Source organism: Heteronotia binoei, chromosome 6 (assembly GCF_032191835.1).
Source record: "Heteronotia binoei isolate CCM8104 ecotype False Entrance Well chromosome 6, APGP_CSIRO_Hbin_v1, whole genome shotgun sequence".
In the NCBI taxonomy this organism is placed as follows: domain Eukaryota; kingdom Metazoa; phylum Chordata; class Lepidosauria; order Squamata; family Gekkonidae; genus Heteronotia; species Heteronotia binoei.
The window spans coordinates 142,664,798-142,691,956 of record NC_083228.1 but is presented as its reverse complement, the minus strand read 5'-3'; the positions used below and the strand labels follow the sequence as shown (position 1 = coordinate 142,691,956).

The 27,159-nt window shown below is 50.5% G+C and overlaps 1 protein-coding gene across 1 annotated transcript in view; it reads right to left on the bottom strand.

Annotated features, from left to right (window-relative positions):
• Window positions 1–1,005: 1,005 nt before the first annotated feature.
• Window positions 1,006–27,159, bottom strand: part of LOC132574379 (run domain Beclin-1-interacting and cysteine-rich domain-containing protein-like) — a 39,971-nt gene continuing 13,817 nt past the window's right edge. The window contains exons 2-4 of the mRNA XM_060242742.1: window positions 10,400–10,553; window positions 6,080–6,163; window positions 1,006–1,215 (exon numbers count right to left, since the gene is read on the bottom strand). Of these exons, the coding sequence (XP_060098725.1) occupies window positions 1,006–1,215; window positions 6,080–6,163; window positions 10,400–10,553 (448 nt within the window). The remainder of the gene's footprint in view (window positions 1,216–6,079; window positions 6,164–10,399; window positions 10,554–27,159) is intronic.

Below are 27,159 nucleotides of genomic sequence, written 5' to 3'. Positions count from 1 at the left end.
CAACAGGGCAGAGAGGCCGAGGCCTTCATAAGAACATCAGAAGAGCCCTGCTGGATCAGACCAGTGAAGGTCCATCCAGCCTCCTGCCTCACACAGTGGCCAACCAGTTCCACTGGAGGGCCAACAACAGGGCAGAGAGGCCGAGGCCTTCATAAGAACATCAGAAGAGCCCTGCTGGATCAGACCAGTGAAGGTCCATCCAGCCTCCTGCCTCACACAGAGGTCAACCAGTTCCTCTGGAGGGCAGACAACAGGGCAGAGAGGCTGAGGCCTTCATAAGAACATCAGAAGAGCCCTACTGGGTCAGACCAGTGAGGGTCCATCTAGTCCAGCATCCTGCCTCACACAGGGGCCAACCAGTTCCTCTGCAGGGCCAACAACAAGGCAGAGAGGCTGAGGCCTTCATAAGAACATCAGAAGAGCCCTGCTGGATCAGACCAGTAAGGGTCCATCCAGTCCAGCCTCCTGCCTCACACAGGGGCCAACCAGTTCCACTGGAGGGCCAGCAACAGGGCAGAAAGGCCGAGGCCTTCATAAGAACATCAGAAGAGCCCTGCTGGATCAGACCAGTGAGGGTCCATCTAGTCCAGCATCCTGTCTCACACAGTGGCCAACCAGTTCCTCTGGAGGGCCAACAACAGGTAGAGAGGCTGAGGCCTTCATAAGAACATCAGAAGAGCCCTGCTGGATCAGACCAGTAAGGGTCCATCCAGTCCAGCCTCCTGCCTCACACAGGGGCCAACCAGTTCCACTGGAGGGCCAGCAACAGGGCAGAGAGGCCGAGGCCTTCATAAGAACATCAGAAGAGCCCTGCTGGATCAGACCAGTGAAGGTCCATCCAGCCTCCTGCCTCACACAGTGGCCAACCAGTTCCACTGGAGGGTCAACAACAGGGCAAAGGGGCCGAGGCCTTCTCCTGATGTCGCCTCCTGGATCTGGGGATTCAGAGGCTTATCTGAACATGGAGGTTCCTCTCAGCCCCCTTCCCAGCAACCACTGACAGACTTATCCTTTGGGCATAAGAGATGCCATCCCGGGTGCCGATTCCGTCTTGCCTGCATAGAATTTCTTGATGCACTGCTTGTTTCCCAGAAGGGGTTTCAGCTGAGCCGACAGGCAGTGGAACTGCAGGCTGTGCTGGAGCCAGAGCTCGGCTACGGCTCGGTCGCTGACGACATCCGCGTCGCGCTGCCTGCTCTCGTGCAGGTGGATGAACTGGAAGACAAACGGGCGCGTCTGAGACAAGGCAGGCGGGAAGAAGCAAGCTCACAAGGACAAGCAGGGTGGATCGCAGGCCTCTCTGGCCTCCAGCGCCTCCCACACTGCACAGAAAGCACTTGCGGGACAGCTGCTTGATGTCCTGGCCTGACCAATGAGAGGCAAGGCGGTTTACGCCGCGGACAAGTCGCTATCCTCCAGCTCTCCCCTCTGCAAAGGAGGGGAAATTGACAACTTGGAGCTCGATCAGGGCTGGCCAAACTTGCTTAACGTAAGAGCCACACAGAATAAACGTCAGATGTTTGAGAGCTGGAAGACATGAATGTCCGATGTTTGGAGTCCTGGAGGGAAGGAGGCAAGCAAATAGATGAGGGAGGGAAGTGAGATGGAAAGAAAGCAACTTTAACGGCGTTCTCCAAGCTTCTGGCTGGCTCGGCTCAGAGAAGTGCTTTAAAGAGAGAAATGCCTTCTCCAAGCCAGCCAGCCCTCGGGGTGGTGGGGGCTTTGGAGAGGAAAAAGAAGAATGGCAGATTTATACCCCACCCTTCTGTCTGAATCAGAGTCTCAGGGCAGCTTACAATCTCCTCTATTTTCTCCCCCCACAACAGACACCCTGTGAGGTGGGGGCAGATTTATACCCCGCCCTTCTCCCTGAATCAGAGACTCAGAGCGGCTCACAATCTCCTCTATCTTCTCCCCCCACAACAGACGCCCTGTGAGGTGGGGGCAGATTTATACCCCGCCCTTCTCCTGAATCAGAGACTCAGAGCGGCTCACAATCTCCTCTATCTTCTCCCCCCACAACAGACGCCCTGTGAGGTGGGGGCAGATTTATACCCCGCCCTTCTCCCTGAATCAGAGACTCAGAGCGGCTCACAATCTCCTCTATCTTCTCCCCTCACAACAGACACCCTGTGAGGTGGGGGCAGATTTATACCCCGCCCTTCTTCCTGAATCTGAGACTCAGAGCGGCTCACAATCTCCTCTGTCTTCTCCCCCCACAACAGACACCCTATGAGGTAGGGGGAAAATTTATACCCCTCCCTTCTGTCTGAATCAGAGACTCAGAGCAGCTTACAATCTCCTATATCTTCCTCCCCCACAACAGACACTTTGTGAGGGAGGTGGGACTGAGAGAGCTCTGACAGAAGCTGCCCTTTCAAGGACAACTCCTGCGACAGCGATGGCTGACCCAAGGCCATTTCAGCAGGTGCAAGTGGAGGAGTGGGGGAATCCAACCCGGTTCTCCCAGATAAGAGTCTGCCCACTTAACCACTACACCAAACTGTCTCTTCGTGTGTGTGAATATGTGTGAAAGAGCCCCATGTGGCTCCCGAGTCGCAGTGTGGTCACCCCTGGGCTAGGTTGAGGCGATAGCAACTGAACGCATGAAACGGGCTTATACGAAACCAGAGCATCAGTCCATCTGGGTCAGTCTTGTCTACTCAGACTGGAAGAGACAGGATCTCAGACAGAAGTCTTTCACATCACCTCCAGCCTGGTCCTTCCAAACTGGAGATGTCAGGTATTGAAGAGAAATGAAGCTGCCTTATACTGACCCCCCCCCTCCCAAAGAGTAATTAACACATGGAATTCACTTCTGCACAAAGTGGGGGGTGGCTACAAGCAACAGGGGACTGGATAAACATACGGAGCAGAAGTCCATTCGCTGCTATTAGCCGCAACAGTGGGAAAGGCTTCTAGAGTTCTGGCCCCACTGATGGACCTCCTGAGGGCACCTGGGCTTGGGCCGTTGCATCACACAGGGTGTTGGACTGGAGGGGCCAGTGGCCTGATCCAGCTTGGCCCATCAAGGGCTTCTCGCCAATGATTTTATGCTATTCGGCGGCAGTAGCTTTCTATTGTTTCCTGGCATAGATATGTGTCGCAATGGCTTTGCGGGGGAGTTGTTTGTCGCACATAACCGGAAGGCTGAAGCAGAGTGCACTGAGGTTCCATGAAAGAGACGCTGCATTCCTTTCCCCTGACCTTGAAGACCAAACACTTATCAAGACTGCCTCAGATACTGTTTTCAGTAGAACGATACCTAGCAGCTGTGTGCACGCTTCAGATTCAGCAGGAGCTCACAGGAGCAAAGCTCCTGAACCTTTCTGACGGCTCCCCCTCTTCCTCCCCACCTACCTTGTCCACTGAATAGGAGGTGCAGCTGTATAACAATCCCCGGATGAGGATGGATTTATATCCCGCCCTCCACTCCGAAGAGCCTCAGAGCGGCTCACAATCTCCTTTCCCTTCCTCCCCCACAACAGACACCCTGTGAGGTAGATGAAGACATTGGATTTATATCCCGCCCTCCACTCCGAAGAGTCTCAGAGCGGCTCACAATCTCCTTTCCCTTTCTCCCCCACAACAGACACCCTGTGAGGTAGATGAAGATATTGGATTTATATCCCGCCCTCCACTCCGAAGAGCCTCAGAGCGGCTCACAATCTCCTTTCCCTTCCTCCCCCACAACAGACACCCTGTGAGGTAGATGAAGACACTGGATTTATATCCCGCCCTCCACTCCGAAGAGTCTCAGAGCGGCTCACAATCTCCTTTCCCTTCCTCCCCCACAACAGACACCCTGTGAGGTGGGTGGGTCTGAGAGGGCTCTCACAGCAGCTGCCCTTTCAAGGACAACTCCTACGAGAGCTATGGCTGACCCATGGCCGTGCCAGCAGCTGCAAGTGGAGGAGTGAGGAATCAAAACCGGTTCTCCCAGATAAGAGTCCGTGCACTTAACCACTACACCAAACTGGCAGCCAGCCAGCCACCAGGGCCTTTGCCACACCCCCAGAAGCCCTCATTAACCCCTGGAGAAGCCTGCGCCACCCTTTCTCCACCTCTTAGGTGATTTTGGGTGGTGGGTGGCTTGCTAGCCGTTTGAATCGGGGGGGGGGGGGAGGGCAGCCAAGGAGAGCCCCAGGTGAGCGAGGCCTGCTTGGCCTGGCTGGATCTCTAGCCAGCCCGAGCAGGCCTTGCTCACCCAGGGCTCTCCTTTCTTGCATTGGATTGCTTTTGGCTGGGGGGGGGGGCAGCATATGCTAATGGCTATGTTAATAAGCTCCACCACCTATTTTTCTACAAAACGACCCCTGGCTGTGTGTGTGTGGGGGGAATGTATGAGACCCAATGCTCCTTCTAAGCTGTGGAATCTTGTGAGGAAAAATTCAACTTTGTGAGCTGCTGGCGTTAAAGTTGCGAGCTACTGCATAAATTAGTTTGCTTTGGGGCCATTTTTGCTCTGGGGCCTGAGAACCAGTCTATCTAAAGGACCGCCTTTCCCCATATTTTCCCCGAAGAGCACTGCATTCAGGAACTCAATATCTGTTCTCGATCCCTGGACCAAGGGAGGCCAGGCTAGGCTCTACATGGGCCAGGGCCTTCTCAGTGGCAGCACCAATGCTGTGGAATGCTCCCCCTGAGGCCATAAGAGCCCTGCGGGATCGCTCCCAATTCCGCAGGGCTTGTAAAACCGAACTTTTAAAACAGGCCTATAGTAACTAGTGGAAGAAGGCTGCAACTTCTATGTTTCTGGGCAATTCCACCAGAAGGACCACCAACATACAAATAGAAAATCTATAACAGGGAGAGCCAGTTTGGTGTAGTGGTTAAAGTGTGCGGACTCTTATCTGGGAGAACCGGGTTTGATTCCCCACTCCTCCACTTGCACCTGCTGGAATGGCCTTGGGTCAGCCATCGCTCTGGCAGAGGTTGTCCTTGAAAGGGCAGCTGCTGTGAGAGCCCCCTCAGCCCCACCCACCTCACAGGGTGTCTGTTGTGGGGGAGGAAGGGAAAGGAGATTGTGAGCCGCTCTGAGACTCTTCGGAGTAGAGGGCGGGATATAAATCCAATATCATCTTCTTCTTCTTCTTCTAATATAATCTGATCCACCTATGCTTCAAGATTTTGTATAGCACCCAATATCTTGCTTTTAAATTGTTAATTGTTCATGTTTTATCGTTTTAAACTTGTGACTGAGATTGTTGGTTTTACTATGACTATTAGCCGCCCTGAGTCCACTTTTGGAATGGGTGGGATATAAATTGAAGGTCAATAAAAATAAATAATTTGTTATGCTAATGAGCTCCACCACCTATTTTTCTACAAAACGACTCCTGGCTGTGTGTGTGGGGGGGAGGGGGGATGTATGAGACCCAATGCTCCTTCTAAGTTGTGGAGTCTTGTGAGCCAAAATTCTACTTTGTGAGATACTGGCATTAAAAGCTGTGAGCTACTGCATGAATTAAGAACCTAAGAGAAGCCATGTTGGATCAAGCCAATGGCCCATCCAGTCCAACACTCTGTGTCACACAGTGGCCAAAAAAACCAGGCGCCATCAGGTGGTCCGTCAGTGGGGCCAGGACACCAGAAGCCCTCTCACTGTTGCCCCCACCAGCACCAAGAAGACAGAGTGTTGCTACCTCAGACATAAGAACCTGAGAGAAGCCATGTTGGTTCAGGCTAATGGCCCATCCAGTCCAACATTCTGTGTCACACAGTGGCCAAATAAACCAGGTGCCATCAGGAGGTCCACCAGTGGGGCCAGGACATCAGAAGCCCTCTCACTGTTGCCCCCACCAGCACCAAGAAGACAGAATGTCGCTGCCTCAAACTTAAGAACCTAAGAAAAGCCATGTTGGATCAGGCCAATGGCCCATCCAGTCCAACACTCTGTGTCACACAGTGCCCAAAAAAAAACCCAAGTGCCATCAGGAGGTTCACAATTAGTTTGCTATGGGGCCATTATTGCTATGGGGCCTGACGGACTACAACGACCCACCTTCCCAGCTGCTCCCTCACAGCTCCCCACCCTGTATCCCTGCGTCTGTCTCCGTTCTCGGACAAGGGGCCTTACCTTCTCCACGTGATGGGCGGCATGGGGGCTCAGCCAACGGATGTCCTTCACAAACTGCCAGTAGTCCTTCTGCCGGAAACACACCTGTGCAAGAAGCACACACAGGTGAGATGGCCTGGCAGCACCAGCCCCCTCGAGTGCTAGATGAACATATGAAGCTGCCTTAGACTGAATCAGACCCTCGGTCCATCTAAGTCGGTATTGTCTACTCAGACAGGCAGCGGCTCTCCAGGGTCTCAAGCTGAGGTTTTCCACGCCTATTTAGTTGGAGATTCCGGGGGTTGAACCTGGGACCTTCTGCTTACCAAGCAGATGCTCTACCACTGAGCCACCGCCCCTCCCAGTCATAGTTCCTATGACTGATAGACAATTTAAAAACTGCTAAGTCACCAGACCCAGATGGCATACATCTGAAAGAACTCAAAGGTGAAATTGTGGATCTCCTGACAAAAATATGGAATCTTTCATGAAAATCTGCCTCCGTTCCTGAGGACTGGAAGGTAGCTAATGTCGCCCTTTCTCACAATACAAGAACTCGTGGGCACTCAAAGAAATTGCTGAGCAGTCAGATTAGAACAGATAAAAGGAAGAACTTCTTCACCCAAAGGGTGTAACCATGGAATTCACTGCCACAGGAGGTGGTGGCGGCTATAAGCATAGACAGCCTCAAGAGGGGATTGGATAAACATATGGAGCAGAGGTCCATCAGTGGCTATTAGCCACAGTGCATTGTTGGAACTCACTGTCTGGGGCAAGTGATGCTCTGTATTCGGGTGCTTGGGAGGGGCACAGTGGGAGGACTTCTGGTGTTCTGGCCCCACTGATGAACCTCCTCATAGCACCTGGGGTTTTTGGCCACTGTGTGACACAGAGTGTTGGACTGGATGAGCCATTGGCCTGATCCAACATGGTTTCTCTTATGTGACACAGAGTGTTGGACTGGAGGGGCCACTGGCCTGATCCAACATGGCTCCTCTTATGTTCTTATGTGACATAGAGTGTTGGATGGGCCATTGGCCTGATCCAACATGGCTTCTCTTATGTTCTTATGTGACACAGAGTGTTGGACTGGATGAGCCATTGGCGTGATCCAACATGGCTTCTCTTATGTGACATAGAGTGTTGGACTGGATGGGCCATTGGCCTGATCCAACATGGCTTCTCTTATGTTCTTAAGTGACACAGAGTGTTGGACTGGAAGGGCCACTGGCCTGATCCAACATGGCTTCTCTTATGTTCTTATGTGACATAGAGTGTTGGACTGGAGGGGCCACTGGCCTGATCCAACATGGCTTCTCTTATGTTCTTATGTGACACAGAGTGTTGGACTGGAGGGGCCATTGGCGTGATCCAACAGGGCTTCTCTTCTGTTCTTATGTGACACAGAGTGTTGGACTGGATGGGCCATTCACTTGATCCAACATGGCTTCCTCAGATACAGCTAGAAAGAGAGTCCATCAGTTCTTATATGTTGCAGAGTGGAGTGATTCCAGATGCTGAATGACAATAGCGGGTGAATGACAACAGCAGGGATGATTGGATTAGGTGTGCTATGCAGGGGAGTAGCATGTGTGGAGAAATCTGCATTTGTAGTGAGACAGGAAACCTAGGTCTTGATTCAGTCCAGGAGGATGCATTGTCTTGAGCTTCATTATCAGTTGCGATTCAGCAGTCTTTCTTTCTAATCTCCCCTTGAAACTCCTTTATAAGAAAACTGCTACTCTTAGCTCAGCAACTGAATGTCCTGGAAGGTTGAAATTTTCCTCTACCAGTTTTTGAATGTTGGGGTTTCTAGTTTATGTCCATTTATCATAGGGACTGGTCTGTTTCTGCATTGTAGAGAGTGGAAAGGTATTGCAGTTAACCTCTGAACCTTAGAATCAGGAGGTGTTATCAAGGGAAGGTCTCTGCCTCTTCACTCTGTTAGAGGAACTAAGAACATAAGAGAAGCCATGTTGGATCAGGTCAATGGCCCATCCAGTTCAATACTCCATGTTACACAGTGGACAAAAACCTGGTGCCATCAAGGAGGTCCACCAGCGGGGTCACTAAGTAAGACAGGATGCTGCACTAGATAGCCCACTAGTCTGATCCAGCAGGGCTCTTCTAATGTTCTTAAGAAGGCCTTGGCCTCTCTATCCTGTTGTTGGCATTCCAGAAGAACTGGCTGGCCACTGTGTGAGACAGGAAGCTGGACTAGATGGACCCCCACTGGTCTGATCCCGCAGGGCTCTTCTGGTGTTCTTACAAAGACCTTGGCTTCTCTGCCCTGTTGTTGACCCTCCAGAAGAACTGCTTGACCACTATGTGGGGCAGGATGCTGGACTAGATGGACCTGATCCTGCAGGGCTCTTCTGATGTTCTTAGGAAGGCCTCAGCCTCTCGGCCCTGTTGTTGGCCCTCCAGAGGAACTGGCTGCCCACTGTGTGAGACAGAATGCTGGACTAGATGTACCCTCACTGGTCTGATCCAGCAGGCTGCTTATGGTGTTCTTATGAAGGTCTTGACGTCTCTGCTCTGTTGCTGGCCCTCCAGAGGAACTGGTTGGCCACTGTGTGGGACAGGATGCTGGACTAGATGGACCCTCACTGGTCTGATCCTGCAGGACTCTTCTGATGTTCTTATGAAGGTCTTGACTTCTCTGCCCCGTGGCTGGCCCTCCAGAGGAACTGGTTGGCCACTGTGTGGGACAGGAGGCTGGACTAGATGGACTACTGGTCTGATCCTGCAGGGTTATCTACTTGTGTTCTCATGGCTCATAGATGGATGGAGGCTTGTGCACAACTGGACTTAATCTGGTTCCAGTTAAACACCCTCCTAGGGAAAAACCTGCAAGATTTCCCTACGAAGAAGTTTCCTTCATGAGCTGCTACCCAAGAACCTTGGAACTGGAGATGCCCGTGTGTGGTCCAGAGGCATCTTAATTATAAAGTACCTGAACAACAGGTGTCCTGTCTATGCTCCTCCCCAAATACTGAATCTAGTTTCTGGACTCTGTGATGGACTGCTGCTGAACCCTCTTAGGCCTAGTTACAGCCTGTTAACTACTAGAACCACCACATAAAAACAAGAGCATATCTTTTGTTGGAGAAGAAAAGCTTTACAAAACAGACCATTCGCTATCGTTTCAAAAGAACAATGCTCCAGAGACAAGATAATCCAGACAAGTTAATAACTTATTGTTGTGACTGCAGAGGACATCTGACGTCAAAAGGAAGCAATTTAAGTCGTTCAACAACTAACAGAAACCAGGCCAGGGAACTTGGCTAAGAATGTGACACTCTGCAAGAGGAAGGAAGAGAAAAGGAAATTACAATCATGGTCTATGAAAGCATGTAGAAACAGGGACGGCTCTCTTGAAACAGGGGCTCACCCACTCCAACTGACTGGCTGTTGGCTCAGGGCAAACAAAAGAAAACACTTCTTCTTCTTCAAAATAGGATACTCAATTTGGGGAGTTCATTGCCACCAAATGCTGCTTTTGGAATCGGCCAAAAATACAAAAGCAACGGTTAAGGGGAGGTAGCTAATAAGAACATAAGAGAATCCATGTTGGATCAGGCCAATGACCCATCCAGTCCAACACTCTGTGTCACATAAGAACATAAGAGAATCCATGTTGGATCAGGCCAATGACCCATCCAGTCCAACATTCTGTATCACACAGTGGCCAAATCCCCGTTTCAATCCCCGGCATCTCCAAAAAAGGGTCCAGGCAAATAGGTGTGAAAAACCTCAGCTTGAGACCCTGGAGAGCCGCTGGCAGTCTGAGAAGACAATACTGACTTTGATGGACCCAGAGTCTGATTCAGTAGAAGGCAGCTTCATATGTTCATATGAGTCTCCATCAGCCTGCTCCCTGGGTGGCAGAGACTCTGTTAGAACTCAGGGCTGAGAGATCTGAAGCATCGGCGTGCTTCATGTCTTCGCTCTGAAAGTTCTTTCCGGAGCCTGCTTCGAACTCTTGAGATGGGAGGAGGAGAGCTTGGAGGAGATTGATCGTCAACAGCTGACACCGGTGCCTGGAGAGTGACTGATGGGCCGGCTGCTGTTTGTTCAACTGAGGAACTGGCTGGTAACTCTTCCAGGTCTCTTAACCCTTCCAGCTCCTCCTCGTCAGGGCTCATGACAAAAGGCTAATTGAGAAACCTCGCTGGACAAAACCCTCACCCGGTCCTGCCCGGTCCTAAACATACCTGGGGCACACCAGGAAACGTTTGGGCGGCTGCTGTGGCACCTACAAGCACCACGCTGGGGACGCTGACCTACCACAACGGCATCCGCACGAATTCCAAAGAAAGCCATCCAAGGGGAACCTACCTTGTCCGGGATGAGTCCGTGGTAGAGGATGCTGTGCATGTCCCTGCAGAGCCGCTCCAGGCCGCCATACTTAGACCAGACGTTGGGATGGTTGATGGAGACCAGGCCCTCCACGGTGGTCTTCAGGTTCCCGAGCAACTTCCAGTGCTCTCTCCTGAAAGAGCACGCAAGCGTTGGATTCGCACATGACACTTCCTTCTGCTTGTTTTTTAGAGAGGAGGGAGTAGTCTATGTCTTGCAGGAAGCACAGGAGCTTACAAAGAGTGCGACGTCCCACTCACAGAACAAAGTGGGAGTCTGGTCGCACCTTTCAGACCCACAAACGGGGTACAGTGAGAAGTGCTACATATAGCTGGTGGGCAGTGGTTGAGCATGCAAAATAGTGCCAAATCAGAATCTGTGCCAAAATAGTACACTTAACAAACTGAAAGAACAACCAGTTTGGGTTTAGATGTTGTGTTGGACAACAGCAAAGTCAATAAAACATGCCAAAATTGAAGAGTGATGGCGAGTGATGGATAAGGGAGGAACAGTGGCTCAGCGGTAGAGCATCTGCTTGGGAAGCAGAAGGTCCCAGGTTCAATCCCCGGCATCTCCAACTAAAAGGGTCCAGGCAGGTAGGGGTGAAAAACCTCAGCTTGAGACCCTGGAGAGCCTCTGCCAATCAGGGGAGGGACAGTGGCTCAGTGGTAGAGCATCTGCTTGGGAAGCAGAAGGTCCCAGGTTCAATCCCCGGCATCTCCAATTAAAAAGGGTCCAGGCAAATAGGCGTGAAAAACCTCAGCTTGAGACCCTGGAGAGCCGCTGCCAGTCAAGGGAGGGACGGTGGCTCAGTGGTAGAGCATCTGCTTGGGAAGCAGAAGGCCCCAGGTTCAATCCCCGGCATCTCCAACTAAAAGGGTCCTGGCAGGTAGGGGTGAAAAACCTCAGCTTGAGACCCTGGAGAGCCACTGCCAGTCAAGGGAGGGACGGTGGCTCAGTGGTAGAGCATCTGCTTGGCAAACAGAAGGTCCCAGGTTCAATCCCCGGCATCTCCAACTAAAAGGGTCCAGGCAGGTAGGGGTGAAAAACCTCAGCTTGAGACCCTGGAGAGCCTCTGCCAATCAGGGGAGGGACAGTGGCTCAGTGGTAGAGCATCTGCTTGGGAAGCAGAAGGTCCCAGGTTCAATCCCCGGCATCTCCAATTAAAAAGGGTCCAGGCAAATAGGCGTGAAAAACCTCAGCTTGAGACCCTGGAGAGCCGCTGCCAGTCAAGGGAGGGACGGTGGCTCAGCGGTAGAGCATCTGCTTGGGAAGCAGAAGGTCCCAGGTTCAATCCCCGGCATCCCCAACTCAAAAGGGTCCAGGCAAATAGGCGTGAAAAACCTCAGCTTGAGACCCTGGAGAGCCGCTGCCAGTCTGAGTAGACAATACTGACTTTGATGGACCGATGGGGGTCTGATTCAGTATAAGGCAGCTTCATATGTGAGAGTGTCACAGGCAATAAATGCAGAATCTGTTAATTGATCTCTAGCTAGTCTAGGCTGGGTTAAACGCTATATACTGTAGCTAGTTAAGGCTGGGTGTTCCTGTCTACCTTTTTGCGTGCTTTATCACTGCCCACCAGCTATATGTAACTCTGTTCACTGTACCTCATTTCATTGTCTGATGAAGTGTGTACGCACACGAAAGTTCACATTCTGAATAAAGCTTACATTGTCTGATGGAGTCTGCTTCTAGCATACAAACGCTTACATTCTGAGAGCCAGTTTGGTGTAGTGGTTAAGTGTGCAGGCTCTTATCTGGGAGAACCGGGTTTGATTCCCCACTCCTCCACTTGCAGCTGCTTGCATGGCCTTGGGTCAGCCATTGCTCTCACACAGCAATCCTTGAAAGGGCAACTTCTGTCAGAGCTCTCTCAACCTACCACCTACCTCACAGGGTGTTTGCTGTGGGGGAAGAAGATAAAGGAGATTGTGACCGCTCTGAGACTCAGATTCAGAGTGAAGGGCGGGATAGAAATCCAATACCTTCTTATCTCCTTCATCTCAATAAAACGTTGTTGGGTCTTAAAGGTGTCTGCAAAAGAGCACGGACTACACAGTGTCACCCCACAAAGTTCTTCAAAATTCCTCCTCAGAAATCCACCTTCCCTGGGCACTCTAGTCTACCCCCTTCACCCCCACCTCTCCTTCGCATATGAATCTTCCACTCCCATTCCCTACCCCATTTAGTTTCCTCATAATCTAGATTTTAGGTTCCTTGGGTCAGGGAATTTTAGATCATGTAATTGTTCAGCTCCATAAGAACATAAAAGATGCCATGTTGGGTCAGTCCAATGGCCCCTCCAATCTAACACTCTGTGTCACAAAGTGGCCAAAGCCCAGGCGCCATCAGGAGGTCCATCAGCAGGACCAGAACTCCAGAAGCCCTCCCACTGTGCCCCTCACAAGCATCACAGCCCCATAAGAGAAGTCAAGTTAGATCAAGCCAATGGCCCATCCAGCCCAACACTCTGTTTCACACAGTGCCCAAAAAACCAGGTGCCCTCAGGAGGTCCACCAGCAGGTCCAGAACTCCACAAGCCCTCCCACTGTGCCCCCCAAAGCACCAAGAATAAAGGACATCACTGCCCCAGACATAACGACATAAGAGAAGTCATGTTAGATCAAGCCAATGGCCCAACCAGCCCAATACTCTGTGTCACATAGTGCCCAGAAAACCAGGTGCCCTCAGGAGGTCCACCAGCAGGTCCAGAACTCCACAAGCCCTCCCACTGTGCCCCCCAAAGCACCAAGAATAAAGGACATCACTGCCCCAGACATAACGACATAAGAGAAGCCATGTTAGATCAAGCCAATGGCCCATCCAGCCCAACACTCTGTGTCACACAATGCCCAGAAAACCAGGTGCCCTCAGGAGGTCCACCAGCAGGGCCAGAACTCCAGAAGCCCTTCCACTGTGCCCCTCACAAGCATCACTGGCCCAGACATAATGACATAAGAGAAGCCATGTTAGATCAAGTCAGTGGCCCACCCTGTCCAACACTCTGTGTCATCATCATCCATTTGGATAGCCCTGAAGAAACAAGAGGTTGGATCACAAAGGTTCGTTCCATTAATGGCTCGAAATTTTCTTCCAAAGCTAGAAGGCCTTCTTGCACCATTCAGAATTGTCACTGTTAGCTGAATGGATCGATGCAATTAGCAGAATCTGCAGGATCTAACTCAACAGACAGACAGAATGCTTCCCAAGCAGCAAGCTAGGAGGAGGAGACGAAGAAGACAAAGACAAATAGTTGGTTTTTCTACCCCACTCTTCATTACCCGAAGGAGTCTCAGAGCAGCTTACAATCGCTTTCCAAATAGGGATATTGGCTGTTTATCTCATTACGTATACTAAATCCATCCTCCATCATATTTTAATGTATTTTTCTTCTAATGGCAAACTATACGTATATAGATCCCAGCGGGCAGCCGTGTTGGTCTGAAGCAGTCGAACAAAGCAGGAGTCGAGTTGCACCTTTAAGACCAACCCATTTTTATTGAGAACGTAAGCTGGATTCCTCGTCTGATGGGAGTGTGCTTAAGAGCACACGAAAACTTACGTTCTAAATAAAAACGGGTTGGTCTTAGAGGTGCCACTTGACTCCTGTTTTGTTCAACTATATGCCTGTTACCTGTTAAAAAGGTAAATTAGTCGGATGGGAAAAACGTCTGAGAAAGAAATGCCCTCTTTTTGGCCCTTATACAACATAGTCATTAACAGACGTTCTCTCATTTTGACATATTACTGTTTTATTGCTTTCTCACGCTCATGCCACCCAGATCAAAGGTTTGCTCAATTTGTTAATTTTACCATTCTGTCATTGGATCTTAAATTGGTACCATTTTGCATTCTAAACCATTGCCTACCAGGCTCTGTGTAGTTCTGCCCACTGGAGAGCCAGTTTGGTGTAGTGGTTAAGTGTGCGGACTCTTATCTGGGAGAACCTGGTTTGATTCCCCACTCCTCCACTTGCAGCTGCTGGAATGGCCTTGGGTCAGCCATAGCTCTGGCAGAGGTTGTCCTTGAAAGGGCAGCTGCTGTGAGAGCCCTCTCCAGCCTCACCCACCTCACAGGGTGTCTGTCTCCTGAGAGCCAGTTTGGTGTAGTGGCTAAGTGCACGGACTCTTATCTGGGAGAACCGGGTTTGATTCCCCACTCCTCCACTTGCAGCTGCTGGAATGGCCTTGGGTCAGCCGTAGCTCTGGCAGGAGTTGTCCTTGAAAGGGCAGCTGCTGTGAGAGCCCTCTCCAGCCCCACCCACCTCACAGGGTGTCTGTTGTGGGGGAGGAAGGTAAAGGAGATTGTAAGCCGCTCTGAGACTCTTCGGAGTGGAGGGCGGGATATAAATCCAATATCTTCTTCTTCTTCTTCTTCTTCTGTACCGGATTCCTCATCTGATGAAGCGTGCATGGAGCACACGAAAGCTTACGTTCTGAATAAAATTTTGTTGGTCTGAAAGGTGAACTTGACTCCTACTTTGTTCTACTGCTTCAGACCAACACGGCTGCCCGCTTGGCCCATCCAGACCGCGACAGACACCCCACAACAGACACCCCGTGAGGCTGGCAGGGCTGAGGGAGCTCTGAGAAAACTGTGACTGACCCAAGATCACCCAGGTGGCTTCACGTGCAGGAGGAGTGGGGAATCCAGCCCAGTTATCCAGGCTGGCTCTTAACCACTAAACCAAGGTGGCTCTCGTTTAGCCCCAACAAACTGGCAAAGGGAACCGGCAACGTAGAAAGGGGTGTGCGGACAACGGATACCCGCTGTGCTTGGCTGCAAACTGGCTTACAAAGAGAAGCCACGCAGATGCAACTCAGTTACACTGCTACAAAGGAGTCACTGTTCTAAGCTGGAATTACCCCAATTTTTTCCTCTCTCGCTAAAAAAAAAAGAACTAGATTCGTCGTGCTCTAAAAACAGCTACTTTTGTTTTCGCTGCACCATCCCCGAGCGCTGATGAAATTTGCCTGGGGAAAGTTCAAGGCTCTCTTAAAGAACTCACAGTAACCACAAAGGGAGAACCAGATTCACTGCTCGATGCAAACCCGCAGCCAGAAACAATAAAAAGGCATGAAGCTTCCTTATACCATCAGATCGCTGGGGCAGCAGCTACGTTCCTCAGAAGGAAAGCGTTGTTAGCAGAACAAAACCCACAGGATCGAAACCGTTCATTAGACAGTTTAGGGATGGGGTCCCCAGTCTCCAGGCTGTGGACTGGTACCGGTCCATGGCCTGTTAGCAACAGGGCCGTGAGTTGTGTAATTATTTCATTATAATTATTTCATTCCCCATATGTACCCCGGAGAGCACTGAGGTCTGGTTCCCAGAATTTATTAACAATCCCTGGGCCAAAAGAAGTTAGGCTGAAGGCCACTAGGGAGCAGGCCTTCTCGGTGATAGCCCCTCGTTGGTGGAATGACCTTCCAGAGATGGTGCGAGCCCTGCGGGACCTGAACCAATTCCGCAGGGCTTGCAAAACATTTCTTTTTCAGTTGGCATTTGAGACATCTTGTGGTATTTGAGACAGAACCTGATTAACGAACGAACAGATATTTAGCCATCTCATATACATCAGGACTATATCATTTTAGCACCTATTTTATATGTTTTATGTATTTTAAATAACTTATTTGTAATTAATGTTTAAATTGCTATGTTTTATGTGAATCATGGGACTCCCATGCCTGTTATATTGTTTAATGTGAATCATGGGACTCCCATGTCTGTTAGACGCCCTGAGGCCGCCTAGCGGGGAGGGCGGGATATAAAAATAAAATATTATTATTATTATTATTATTATTATTATTATTATTATTATTATTATTATTATATATTACAATGCAGTAGTAATAATAATAAAAAGGAGAAGATGACGTTATTGGATTTATATCCTGCCCTCCACAACGAATTCCAGAGTCTCAGAGCGGCTCACAATCTCCTTTACCTTCTTCCCCCACAACAGACACCCTGTGAGGTGGGTGGGGCTGAGAGGGCTCTCACAGCAGCTGCACTTTCAAAGGCAACTCTGCCAGAGCTATGGCTAACCCAAGGCCACTCCAGCAGCTGCAAGTGGAGGAGTGGGGAAGAAGAAGAAGAAGAATTGCAGATTTATACCCCACCCTTCTCTCTGAATCAGAGACTCAGAGCTGCTTACAATCTCCTGTATCTTCTCTCCCCACAACAGACATCCTGTGAGGTGGGTGGGGCTGAGAGAGCTCTCCCAGAAGCTGCCCTTTCAAGGACAACTCTGCGAGAGCTATGGCTAACCCAAGGCCATTCCAGCAGCTGCAAGTGGAGGAGAGGAAAATCAAACCCAGTTCCAATATCTTCTTCTTCTCTCAGATAAGAGTCCGCGCACTTAACCACCACACCAAACACTTTAGAAATAAAGTACACAATTGTATCATCCCAAAACCATCCCCCCACCTCGGTCTGTGGAAAAATTGTCTTCCACAAAACCGGTCCCTGTTGCCAAAAAGGTTGGGGACCACTGGTTTAGGGTATCTGAAGGACCACTACTTCCCATACTGCTCAACCAAGCTCTTCCTTCACAAACTCTCCCATCTGTGGCCCCACCTTCAGAGGTGAGGCAGGTGGTGAACGGAGACAGGGCCTTTTCAGTAATGGCACCTCAGCTGCAGAATGCCCCCCCTTGAGGTTCACCCAACACACAAACACAACTCTGTTTTAGGCACCAGGATAAAACCATTCCTTTTAGCCAGGCTTCTAATTATAAGGTTGATCTTATAACACCATTTTTGGAGTCTGCTTTTAGTCTGGAAACTGTTTGTTGGGTAAACCTCTTTGAACGATGAGGAGGCAGGGCACTTATTTATATATAAACGCTTCCTTTATTTAAAAAAAAAACCCCACATCTTTTAAAAATGTCAGTTTAAGCAGGTAAGGCTCTTTTTTCTGATATGAACACATGGAGCTGCCTTCTACTGAATCAGACCCTTGGTTCATCAAGGTCAATATTGTCTACTCAGACTGGCAGCAGCTCTCCAGGGTCTCAGGCTGAGGTCTTTCCCAGCACCTCCTGCCTGGTACATTAACCGGAGATGCCATGGATTGAACCAGGGACCTTCTGCATTCCAAGCAGTTGCTCTACCACTGAGCCATGGCCCCTCCAGTTGAGAGCCAATGTGGCGTAGTGGTTAGGTGTGTGGATTCTTATCTAGGACAACGGGGTTTGATTCCCCACTCCTCCACTTGCACCTGCTGGAACAGCCTTGGGTCAGCCGCAGCTCTGGCAGGGGTTGTCCTTGAAAGGGCAGCTGCTGTGAGAGCCCTCTCAGCCCCACCCACCTCACAGGGTGGCTGTTCTGGTGGGGGGGGAGAGAAGACATGGGCGATTGTAAGCCTCTCTGAGACTCTGATTCAGAGAGAAGGACGGGGTATAAATCTGCCCCCACCTCACAGGGTGTCTGTTGTGGGGGGAGAAGATAGAGGAGATTGTGACCCGCTCTGAGTCTCTGATTCAGGGAGAAGGGCGGGGTATAAATCTGGCTCCACCTCACAGGGTGTCTGTTGTGGGGGGAGAAGATAGAGGAGATTGTGAGCCGCTCTGAGTCTCTGATTCAGGGAGAAGGGCGGGGTATAAATCTGCCCCCAACTCACAGGGTGTCTGTTGTGGGGGGAGAAGATAGAGGAGATTGTGAGCCGCTCTGAGTCTCTGATTCAGGGAGAAGGGTGGGGTATAAATCTGCCCCCAACTCACAGGGTGTCTGTTGTGGGGGGAGAAGATATAGGAGATTGTGAGCCGCTCTGAGTCTCTGATCCAGGGAGAAGGGCGGGGTATAAATCTGCCCCCACCTCACAGGGTGTCTGTTGTGGGGGGAGAAGATAGAGGAGATTGTGAGCTGCTCTGAGTCTCTGATTCAGGGAGAAGGGCGGGGTATAAATCTGCAGTCTTCTTCTTCTTCTCCCCATTTACACCGGTTTTAAATTATTTATTTAACTTAAATTCATGAATTTGTATTTCAACTGTATTTTATTGTATTAATTGTATTTTATTGTTATATCATGGTATATGTACCATGTCTTGTAAGCCGCCCTGAGCCTGCCTAGGCGGGGAGGGCGGGATATAAATAAAAATTTATTATATTATTATTATTTCGCTCAAGGGCTGCTTCCATACGGGCCAGCATGGTATAGTGGTCCGACTGGGATATGGGAGACCCAGGTTCAAATGCCAGTCTGCCATGGAAACTCATTGAGTGACTTTGGGCCAGTCACACATAGAGAGGAGGAGGAGGAGGAGAAGAGAACGATGTAAGCTACTTTGAGCCCCCGTTAGGGAAAAAGGTGAGATATAATTAACAAAAATAAATATGGTGACATTTAAGAGCATAAGAACATAAGAGAAGCCATGTTGGATCAGGCCAATGGCCCCTCCAGTCCAACACTCTGTGTCACATAAGAACAGAAGAGAAGCCATGTTGGATCAGACCAATAGCCCATCCAGTCCAACACTCTGTGTCACATAAGAACATAAGAGAAGCCATGTTGGATCAAGCCATTGGCCCCTCTAGTCCAACACTCTGTGTCACATAAGAACATAAGAGAAGCCATGTTGGATCAGGCCAGTGGCCCCTCCAGTCCAACACTCTGTGTCACATAAGAACATAAGAGAAGCCATGTTGGATCAGGCCAATGGCCCATCCAGTCCAACACTCTGTGTCACATAAGAACAGAAGAGAAGCCATGTTGGGTCAGGCCAATAGCCCATCCAGTCCAACACTCTGTGTCACATAAGAACATAAGAGAAGCCATGTTGGATCAGGCCAGTGGCCCATCCAGTCCAACACTCTGTGTCACATAAGAACAGAAGAGAAGCCATGTTGGATCAGGCCAGTGGCCCCTCCAGTCCAACACTCTGTGTCACATAAGAACATAAGAGAAGCCACATTGGATCAGGCCAATGGCCCCTCCAGTCCAACACTCTGTGTCACATAAGAACAGAAGAAAAGGCATGTTGGATCCAGTCAATGGCCCATTCAGTCCAACACTCTCTGTCACATAAGAACAGAAGAGAAGGCATGTTAGATCCGGCCAATGGCCCCTCCAGTCCAACACTCTGTGTCACATAAGAACATAAGAGAAGCCATGTTGGATCAGGCCAATGGCCCATCCAGTCCAACACTCTGTCTCGCACAGTGGCCAATATATATGTGTGTATACACACACACACACACACATACACACACATATATATACATACATACTGTGGCTAACAGCCACTGATGGACCTCTGCTCCATATTTTTATCCAATCCCATAAGATTTTTATCCAATCCCATTTCTCCATGTAGTGGCATTCAAAGCCAAAATGGAGCATCCGTATGGCTGATTTTCCTGTTCTCTCTTTGGCTCAGTCCCACCCCACTATGAATGCCATTTGCTTAAACACGCAAATACACAGGAATTGGAAGGCTACCTTTCTGCTTTATTTTTTGTAAAAAAAAAAAAAGAACAGACGTACTGGTGAAAGAGAAGGCGCAACTTCTGTCTCTCTCCCTGATACAGGATTTTATTTACTTTGCTTACTTTCCCATTTTTCTCCTGATCAGAGAGGACCCAAACCAGAATGCGACATTCCCCTCCCCACCGTTTTACCCTCACAAACATCCTCGGGGAGGTAAGCTAGGCTGAAAGTGCGTGACGGGCTCAAGTTCACCCAGAAAGCTTCCTGGCAGGAATTTGAACTCGAGTCTCCTGGATTCCAGCCAGACATCCTAACCGTTACAGCGACGACACAATACTGCATCCGAGTTTCTAGGTTGCAACCCAGCAATGTTCTGGGATGCAACTTATAGTAAAAGAAAGACAGCGTGGTAGTTAAGAGTTGCCGGCTACGGGTTGGGGAAATCCTGGACATTTGAGGCGGGGTGGGAAGGTGTGGGGCCAAGGGAAGGTGGGGATAGGGGAGGGACTTCAATGCCATTTTTTTTCTGCAGGGGAACTGGTATCTGTCATTTGGAGAATAGGTGTAAATGTGGGAACTCTGTAGTCCCCACCTGGGATCTGGCAATCCTGAGTTAGTCAGAGCCCAAACTCAGTCTTAGGAATCCCAGGTTCAGATTTCCACAGTCAGGTCTTCAATTCAGCACGAGCTCACAGGAGCACAGCTCCTGAACCTTTCCGAGGGTTCCCTCTTCTCCTCCCCACCTCCCTTGTCCACTGAATAGTAGGTGCAGCTGCATAACAATCCCTGGGTTAGGAGAGGAGGCAGCCAGCCAGCCACCAGGGGCTTTGCCACACCCCCAGCAGCCCTCATTAACCCCTGGAGAAGCCACTTCTTATGTGATTTTGGGCAGTGGGTGGCTTGCTGGCCTTTTGACTGGGATGGGGGGGGTGGCCCAGGAGAGCCCCAGATGAGCGAGGCCTGCTTGGCCTGGCTGGATCTCTAGCCAGCCCAAGCAGGCCTCGCTCGCCCAGGGCTCTCCTTTCTTGCATCGGGTTGCTTTTGCCTGGGGGGGGGGCGCGGCGGCATATGCTAATGAGTTATGCTAATGAGCTCCACCACCTATTTTAATACAAAACAACCTCTGTCCACAGTGATGCCATTTCCAGTCCCTCAGCCCCCTGAAGCAGAGCCAGACGAAAGCTCCCACCCACCCACTCACCCGCATGGGAGATTAGCCAGGAATTCTGTAAGGGCCTGTGACGGAACCGGCCCGATTCGACCTTCAGACCCAGTCCTGTCAACTCCCTTTTGGGTTGCCAACTCCTGGAGGGAGCTAATCTTCCTCCTGCCTTTTGGGCGCGCTGCCACCACCTGCTCAGTTTTGGGGTTCCTAGGCTGAGAGGAACAGGACTCCCAAACCCCCTTCTTGCCAGTTCTGAGGTCTGGCCTCAAGGTCCTCTGCCAACTCAGCTACCTGGTTAACACAGAGACCAAAGTCCTTCTTTGGGAGACCCCTGGAGGATTGGCACCCTTGCCAACTGCATGCCTTCCCCTTTTCCTGGACTCCCCTCTTGCAGTAGCGTGGTCTAAGGCGGTTGGGGAAACTATGTGGCGCACAGGGACTCAAGAGTTTAACAAATATTTATTTACATTATATAACTGTTTACAGGCATTTTTTTAAAGTGAACAGAAGCAACAAATCATAGTGGAGGGAAGGCTCCTTCTCTCCATATTCTAATACTTGCCCTGATCATACCTTCCAGAACAGACAGACTCACCAACTCAACTGAACTGACTGAACTCCAAGACTGAACTTAAACTGAAGGCTTCCCGCCCAAAATCTCTAATATCAAACCCAGTTCCCGCCCAGGAACGGGTCTACCCTCCTGCAGCCTTCGGGGAGATCAGCCTGAAAGACTTCCTGCCTCTCTAGGAGGCCTCAGAATTGCTGCTTCCAGACAGGAGGGGAGCGGGGAGCAGGAGGAGACTAGGCCCCAAAGCCTGCGTCCAGAGTTTAATGGACTCCTCCAGCCAACTTCCAGTAAAAGACTAGCCAAAACGACATTTCTCCATAGGGCCATTCCTCTGTTTGCCTCACACCTTGACCTGAGAAAAGGTAAGGGTGAAGGTAGTCCCCTGTGCAAGCACTGGGTCGTTACCGACTCACGGGGTGACGTTAGGGTTGCCAAGTCCTCTTCATCCCCCCGGTTGGGGGACATTCGTGCACGCACCAAAATGCCATCACCCGGAAGTGACGTCATCAAAATGGCGACGCCCCAATGTGGGGGGCACTCTAGGCATTTCCGGGGGAAAACTCTATGGTTTTCCCAGACGCTCTAGCCATTTGGGAGATTAAAACTCTATGGTACCTATTGTACCATAGAGCTTTACCTCCCAAATGGCTAGAGCGTCCGGGAAAAACCACAGAGTTTTCCTGGAAACGCCTAGAGCAGCCCTGCATGGGTGCCACCATTTTGATGATGTCACTTCTGGGTGACGTCATCGTGCCAGCGACGCAGGGGGAGGTTCCCCGCCCGGACCGGGGGGTTTCCAGCCCTAGGTGACGTCGCATCATGACGTTTTCATGGCAAACTTTTTACGGGGTGGTTTGCCATTGCCTTCCCCAGACCTGAGGAAAGGTGGCCCGAAAAGCCGCGACTTCAACTCAGCTTGCTTTGAAGTCGAAGATCTTTGAAGGCGTGCTTTGAAGCTGAAGGTTTGGTTTCCCAGACAACAAGCAGCTAATTGGCTTACGTCACCAGCCTTGTTCCTCGCCCAAGTCGCCTTCTCCTGGACAACAGAAGCAAAAAGGGAAGTTCCCTACAGCGAACTGGTGAGTCAGAGATGACTCTTGCTGATGCCGGAAGAGCCAAAACGCTGAGAAAGATGGTTGGGAGATTTTAAAACAGGCTGGGTGGAGAAATGCTCTTTGGGGCAGAGCTATAACCTAATATTTTGAGATTGCCAGCTTGTAAAACATCTCACGTACGGTTTTAAAAAGTTAGATTTGAGTTCTACACAGGAGTGTCAAACATGGAGACGGGGGGCTGAATCAGGCCCCCGGAGGGCTCCTATCAGGCCCCGGAGCAACTGGCTGTCATCTGCTTCCTTCTCCCTACATCTTGCTTCCTTCTGCATCACAGCTTGCTTTGCAAGGTTTGCTCAATTGCACAAAACCTCTATTTTCTCCATTGGTTGAGGCTTCTCCCTTGGGGAAGAAGGGGGCAGAGGTAACTTGCTTTGCCAGGTTCTCTCAATCACACAGCAGAGCTACTGAGCCAAGCCTCTCTTCTTTCTATTGGCTGAGGTTCCTCCCCCCCCCCCCAGTCCTTTGGGGAAGGAAGGAAAGCGCCAGGGCCTTCTTTGGCCAGTTCTCTGGATCCCATGGGAGAAATACACCAGCTGGCGGTAGGGAACCAAAGGAGAGGCACAAGAAAACCTCCCCGAGAGCCCAGCCGACTTGATAGAGCACTCCATTACTAGGCGGGGCCCTGGGATGACCTCTGAGGGCTAAGCTGCCTTGGAGGGTTAAAGGGAACAGAGCTCGTGTATCAGCGGAGCTGTTCTTTGACAACATCTATGGTGATTTCTACACAAATCCATCGGGCCCTAAACTTACTGGCACGGTTCGAATATAAGAGGAAACTTGGCTAGTTGCTATACAAGCAAGCATTCAGGATCCTTGGGTTCATGTGCTCTTCTCATGAGCTTCCACCCTGCTAAAGAGCGTCAGTTTTCATGGCAAATCACAGTTTGTTGTTACCCAAAGGGCTGTTACGCTATAGCTCCGAGGTGTCAAACGTATTGTTAGGAGGGCTGGATCTAACATAAATGAGAACTTGCTGGGCTGGGCCATGCCGGTTCTAGGCCGTGTGTGTTTCTATTTAAGATTAGGTAGCAGAGATAGAAACTTTACAATGGACACAAACACAATTAAAGATTTCTTTTTAAAAAACAAACAAACATAAACATGCTTAAAACATTAGCATATTAACATCGGTCTTTAAGGTGCTTTCTTTGTATTTCTCCCATGGGATCCAGGGAACTGGGCAAAGGAAGCTGCGACTTTTTCCTTCCTTCCCCAGGGGACTGGGGTGGGGGGGAGCCTCAGTCAACAGAAGGAAGAGAGGCTTGGCTCAGTAGCTCTGCCGTGCGATTGAGAGAGCCTGGCAAAGCAAGCTCTGCCTCCCCCCTGTTCCTCCCCAAGAGAGGAGCCTCAGTCAGTGGAGAAAATAGAGGTTTTGCTCTGTAGCTCCTGCGTGATTGAGCAAGCCTGGCAAAGCAAGCTGTGATGCAGAAGGAAGCAAGAGAGAGGGAGAAGGAAGCAGATGACAGCCAGTTTCTGGGGGGGGGGGGCCTGACAGGAGCCCTTCGGGGGCTTGATACGGCCCCTGGGCCGCATATTTGACATTCTTATACACAGAAAAGTGATTGGTACTTTTTTATGTACAAGGCAGTGATGGGCATTTTTGAAGGGGGGGGGGGGAAGGAATCCAAAAACGTTTCAGAAAACTTTCCAGCATCATAAGCAAAGTTACTTGTAATTAGTAGGCAAAAAAAAATTAAAGTATACGATGCTAATTTTATGTACCAACAGCGACCAATACTTGAACGAAAACATCAACCGTAGTTTAAATTTGATTCAAATCAACTCAAGGTGTTATGTGTAAATTATTTTTATAGGAATAAAGTTTAAAATAATAAAGTCTATCATTTCCTTACATGCTGTACGCGAAGATCGAGGAGGGAGGGAGGGAGAAGGCGCTGAAAACTGCTGACGTACTAACTTTAGCACACCCAAAGAACTACGTCTATGGTATGATGTGGATGTGGTTTTCCAAGTCAACGGATTCAGCAGAATCTAACTCTCTTTCATGGAAGCCATTCATGTGGTTTGTTAGTTTCACATCATATTGATTTGACCACCGCTGCCAAATAAGCACATTTATTAAACGACTTTTAAATTTTGAATTAATATATGTATTTGGGCTTTTATCCTTCTACTCCTCCCCCTCCCATTTATTATTTTATTTGCTTGCTTCATTTATACCCTGCCTTTCTCCTCAAGAGGAAATCCAAGCAGTTCACATCGTTCTCCTCTCCTCCATTTTACGCTCACAACACCCCTGTGAGGCAGGTGAGGTTGTGAGTTGTGTGACTGGCCCGAGGTCACTCACTGCGTTTGCAAGGCATGAGTGGGGATTTGAACCTGGGTCTCCTAGAGAGCTAACCGCTATACCACACTCGATCTCTTTACACTTACAATTCAATAAAACATACACATACTCTTTCTAAAATTAAGAGGGTTTGTCTGCAGCAGTCGAAAAGAGCAAGAAAAGGGTAGAAAAGAGCAAATTAAGACGGGCTGCTGTGTTAGTTTGTCTGCAGCAGGAAAAGAGAGCAGGAGCCCAGCAGCACCAGGGCAGCCAAACTTGCTTAACAAAAGAGCTGCAGAGAATAAACGTCAGATGTTTGAGAGCCACAAGACAAGGGAGGGAGGGAGGGAGGGATGGAGGGAGGGAAGGGTGAGAGGGAGGGAGGGAGGGAAGAAGGGAGGGAGGGAGAAAGGGAAGGGAGGGAGGGAGAGAGGACGGGAAGGGAGAGAGGGAAGTGGGGAAGGGAGGGAGAGAGGAAGGGAAGGGTGAGAGGGAGGGAGGGAAGAAGGGAGGGGGGGAGAAAGGGAAGGGAGGGAGAGAGGGAGAGAGGACGGGAAGGGAGAGAGGGAAGTGGGGAAGGGAGGGAGAGAGGAAAGGAAGGGTGAGAGGGAGGGAGGGAAGAAGGGAGGGAGGGACCGAGGGAGGAAGGGAAGGGAGGGAGGGAGAGAGGACGGGAAGGGAGAGAGGGAAGTGGGGAAGGGAGGGAGAGAGGAAGGGAAGGGTGAGAGGGAGGGAAGAAGGGAGGGACCGAGGGAGGGAGGGAAAGGAGGGAGGGAAGGGAGAGAGGGAAGGGAGGGGAGGGAGGGTCGGAGGGAGGAAGGGAGGGAGGGTCGGAGGGAGGAAGGGAGGGAGAAGGGAGGGAGGGAAGGGAGAGAGGGAAGGGAGGGGGAGGGAGGGACGGAGGGAGGGAGGAAGGGAGGGAAAGAGGAAGGGAAGGGTGAGAGGGAGGGAGGGAGGAAAGGGTGAGAGGGAGGGAAGAAGGGAGGGAGGGACCGAGGAAGGAAGGGAAGGGAGGGAGAGAGGAATGGAAGGGAGAAAGGGAAGTGGGGAAGGGAAGGGGGAGGGAGGGACGGAGGGAAGGGGGAAGGGAGGGACGGAGGGAGGAAGGGAGAGAGAGAGGGAAGGGAAGGGGGAGGGAGAGAGGGGAAGGAGGGCAGGAAGGAAAATAGAGGGGAGAGGGATGGAGGGGGAAGGGAGGGAATGGTGGAAAGAAAGCAACGTTAACTTTAAGTGCATTCTCCATGCTGCCAGCTGTTTTGGCTTGGAGAAGTGCTTTAAAAACAGAAATGCCCTTCTCCACACCAGCTGATGGGGCGCTTGGGGCTTGAGAGCCACACAATACATGTGACAGAGCCCCATGTGATTCCCGAGCTGAAGCCTGGCCACTGCTGGACTAACATCATTTGTGGTAGGGAAGGAGCTCCTACCCCTCGATGAATTGCATTAGTCATTAAGGTGCTCCTGGGCTCTTACTCTTCTCTGCTGCTACAGACAGACAAACACAGCTGCCCACCTTGTTCTACTGCAACCCTCTGAAAGTATCTTCAACGCTAAAGTGAAGGAGAGGCTTGCCGTCTCTGCAGCCCGTCATCCAAGGAGCAGGGGCAGGTAGATGTGCTTGTCAGCGATTGGCCAGATTTGCATTTTAAAGTGAAAACGCAGCAAGGTTTGGCAGCGACTACGGGACTTTCCAAAGGCACAGCAAAAGCAACACAGATCCGTTTGGGGCATAACTAGATCTCGCCTGACGCTACCGCGGCATTCAGGTGAGGCAGACGGAAAGTCTCCCAAGCGCGGCGATGCAAATCAGGTGGGTCAGAAAAGAGGAAGGGCTGATAAAAATGCTTCTCGGCTGGTGGAGAAAGGAGGGGTCATCTCTGCAGCTTCCTTTGGGTTCTGCCTGAAGGGCAGCTCTCTCCTCATCCGTGGCCTACGCGTTTTCTAGTTCTCTGAAAACCCGGTTTCCTCCAAAGTCTCCTTCAGAGACACAGACTCTTGCCAGCCTGCCAGCTCCTGAACCAACCCGCTGCCCCACAAGAAGTTGTCAAATAATATGCCCACTTTTCTTGGCCTGACTCACCGATTCAATTCAATACTGGACAGCTGCACATTCTACTCAGACTGAAGTTGTCTCCAAATGACAAATTTCATTACGCCATTGACTCA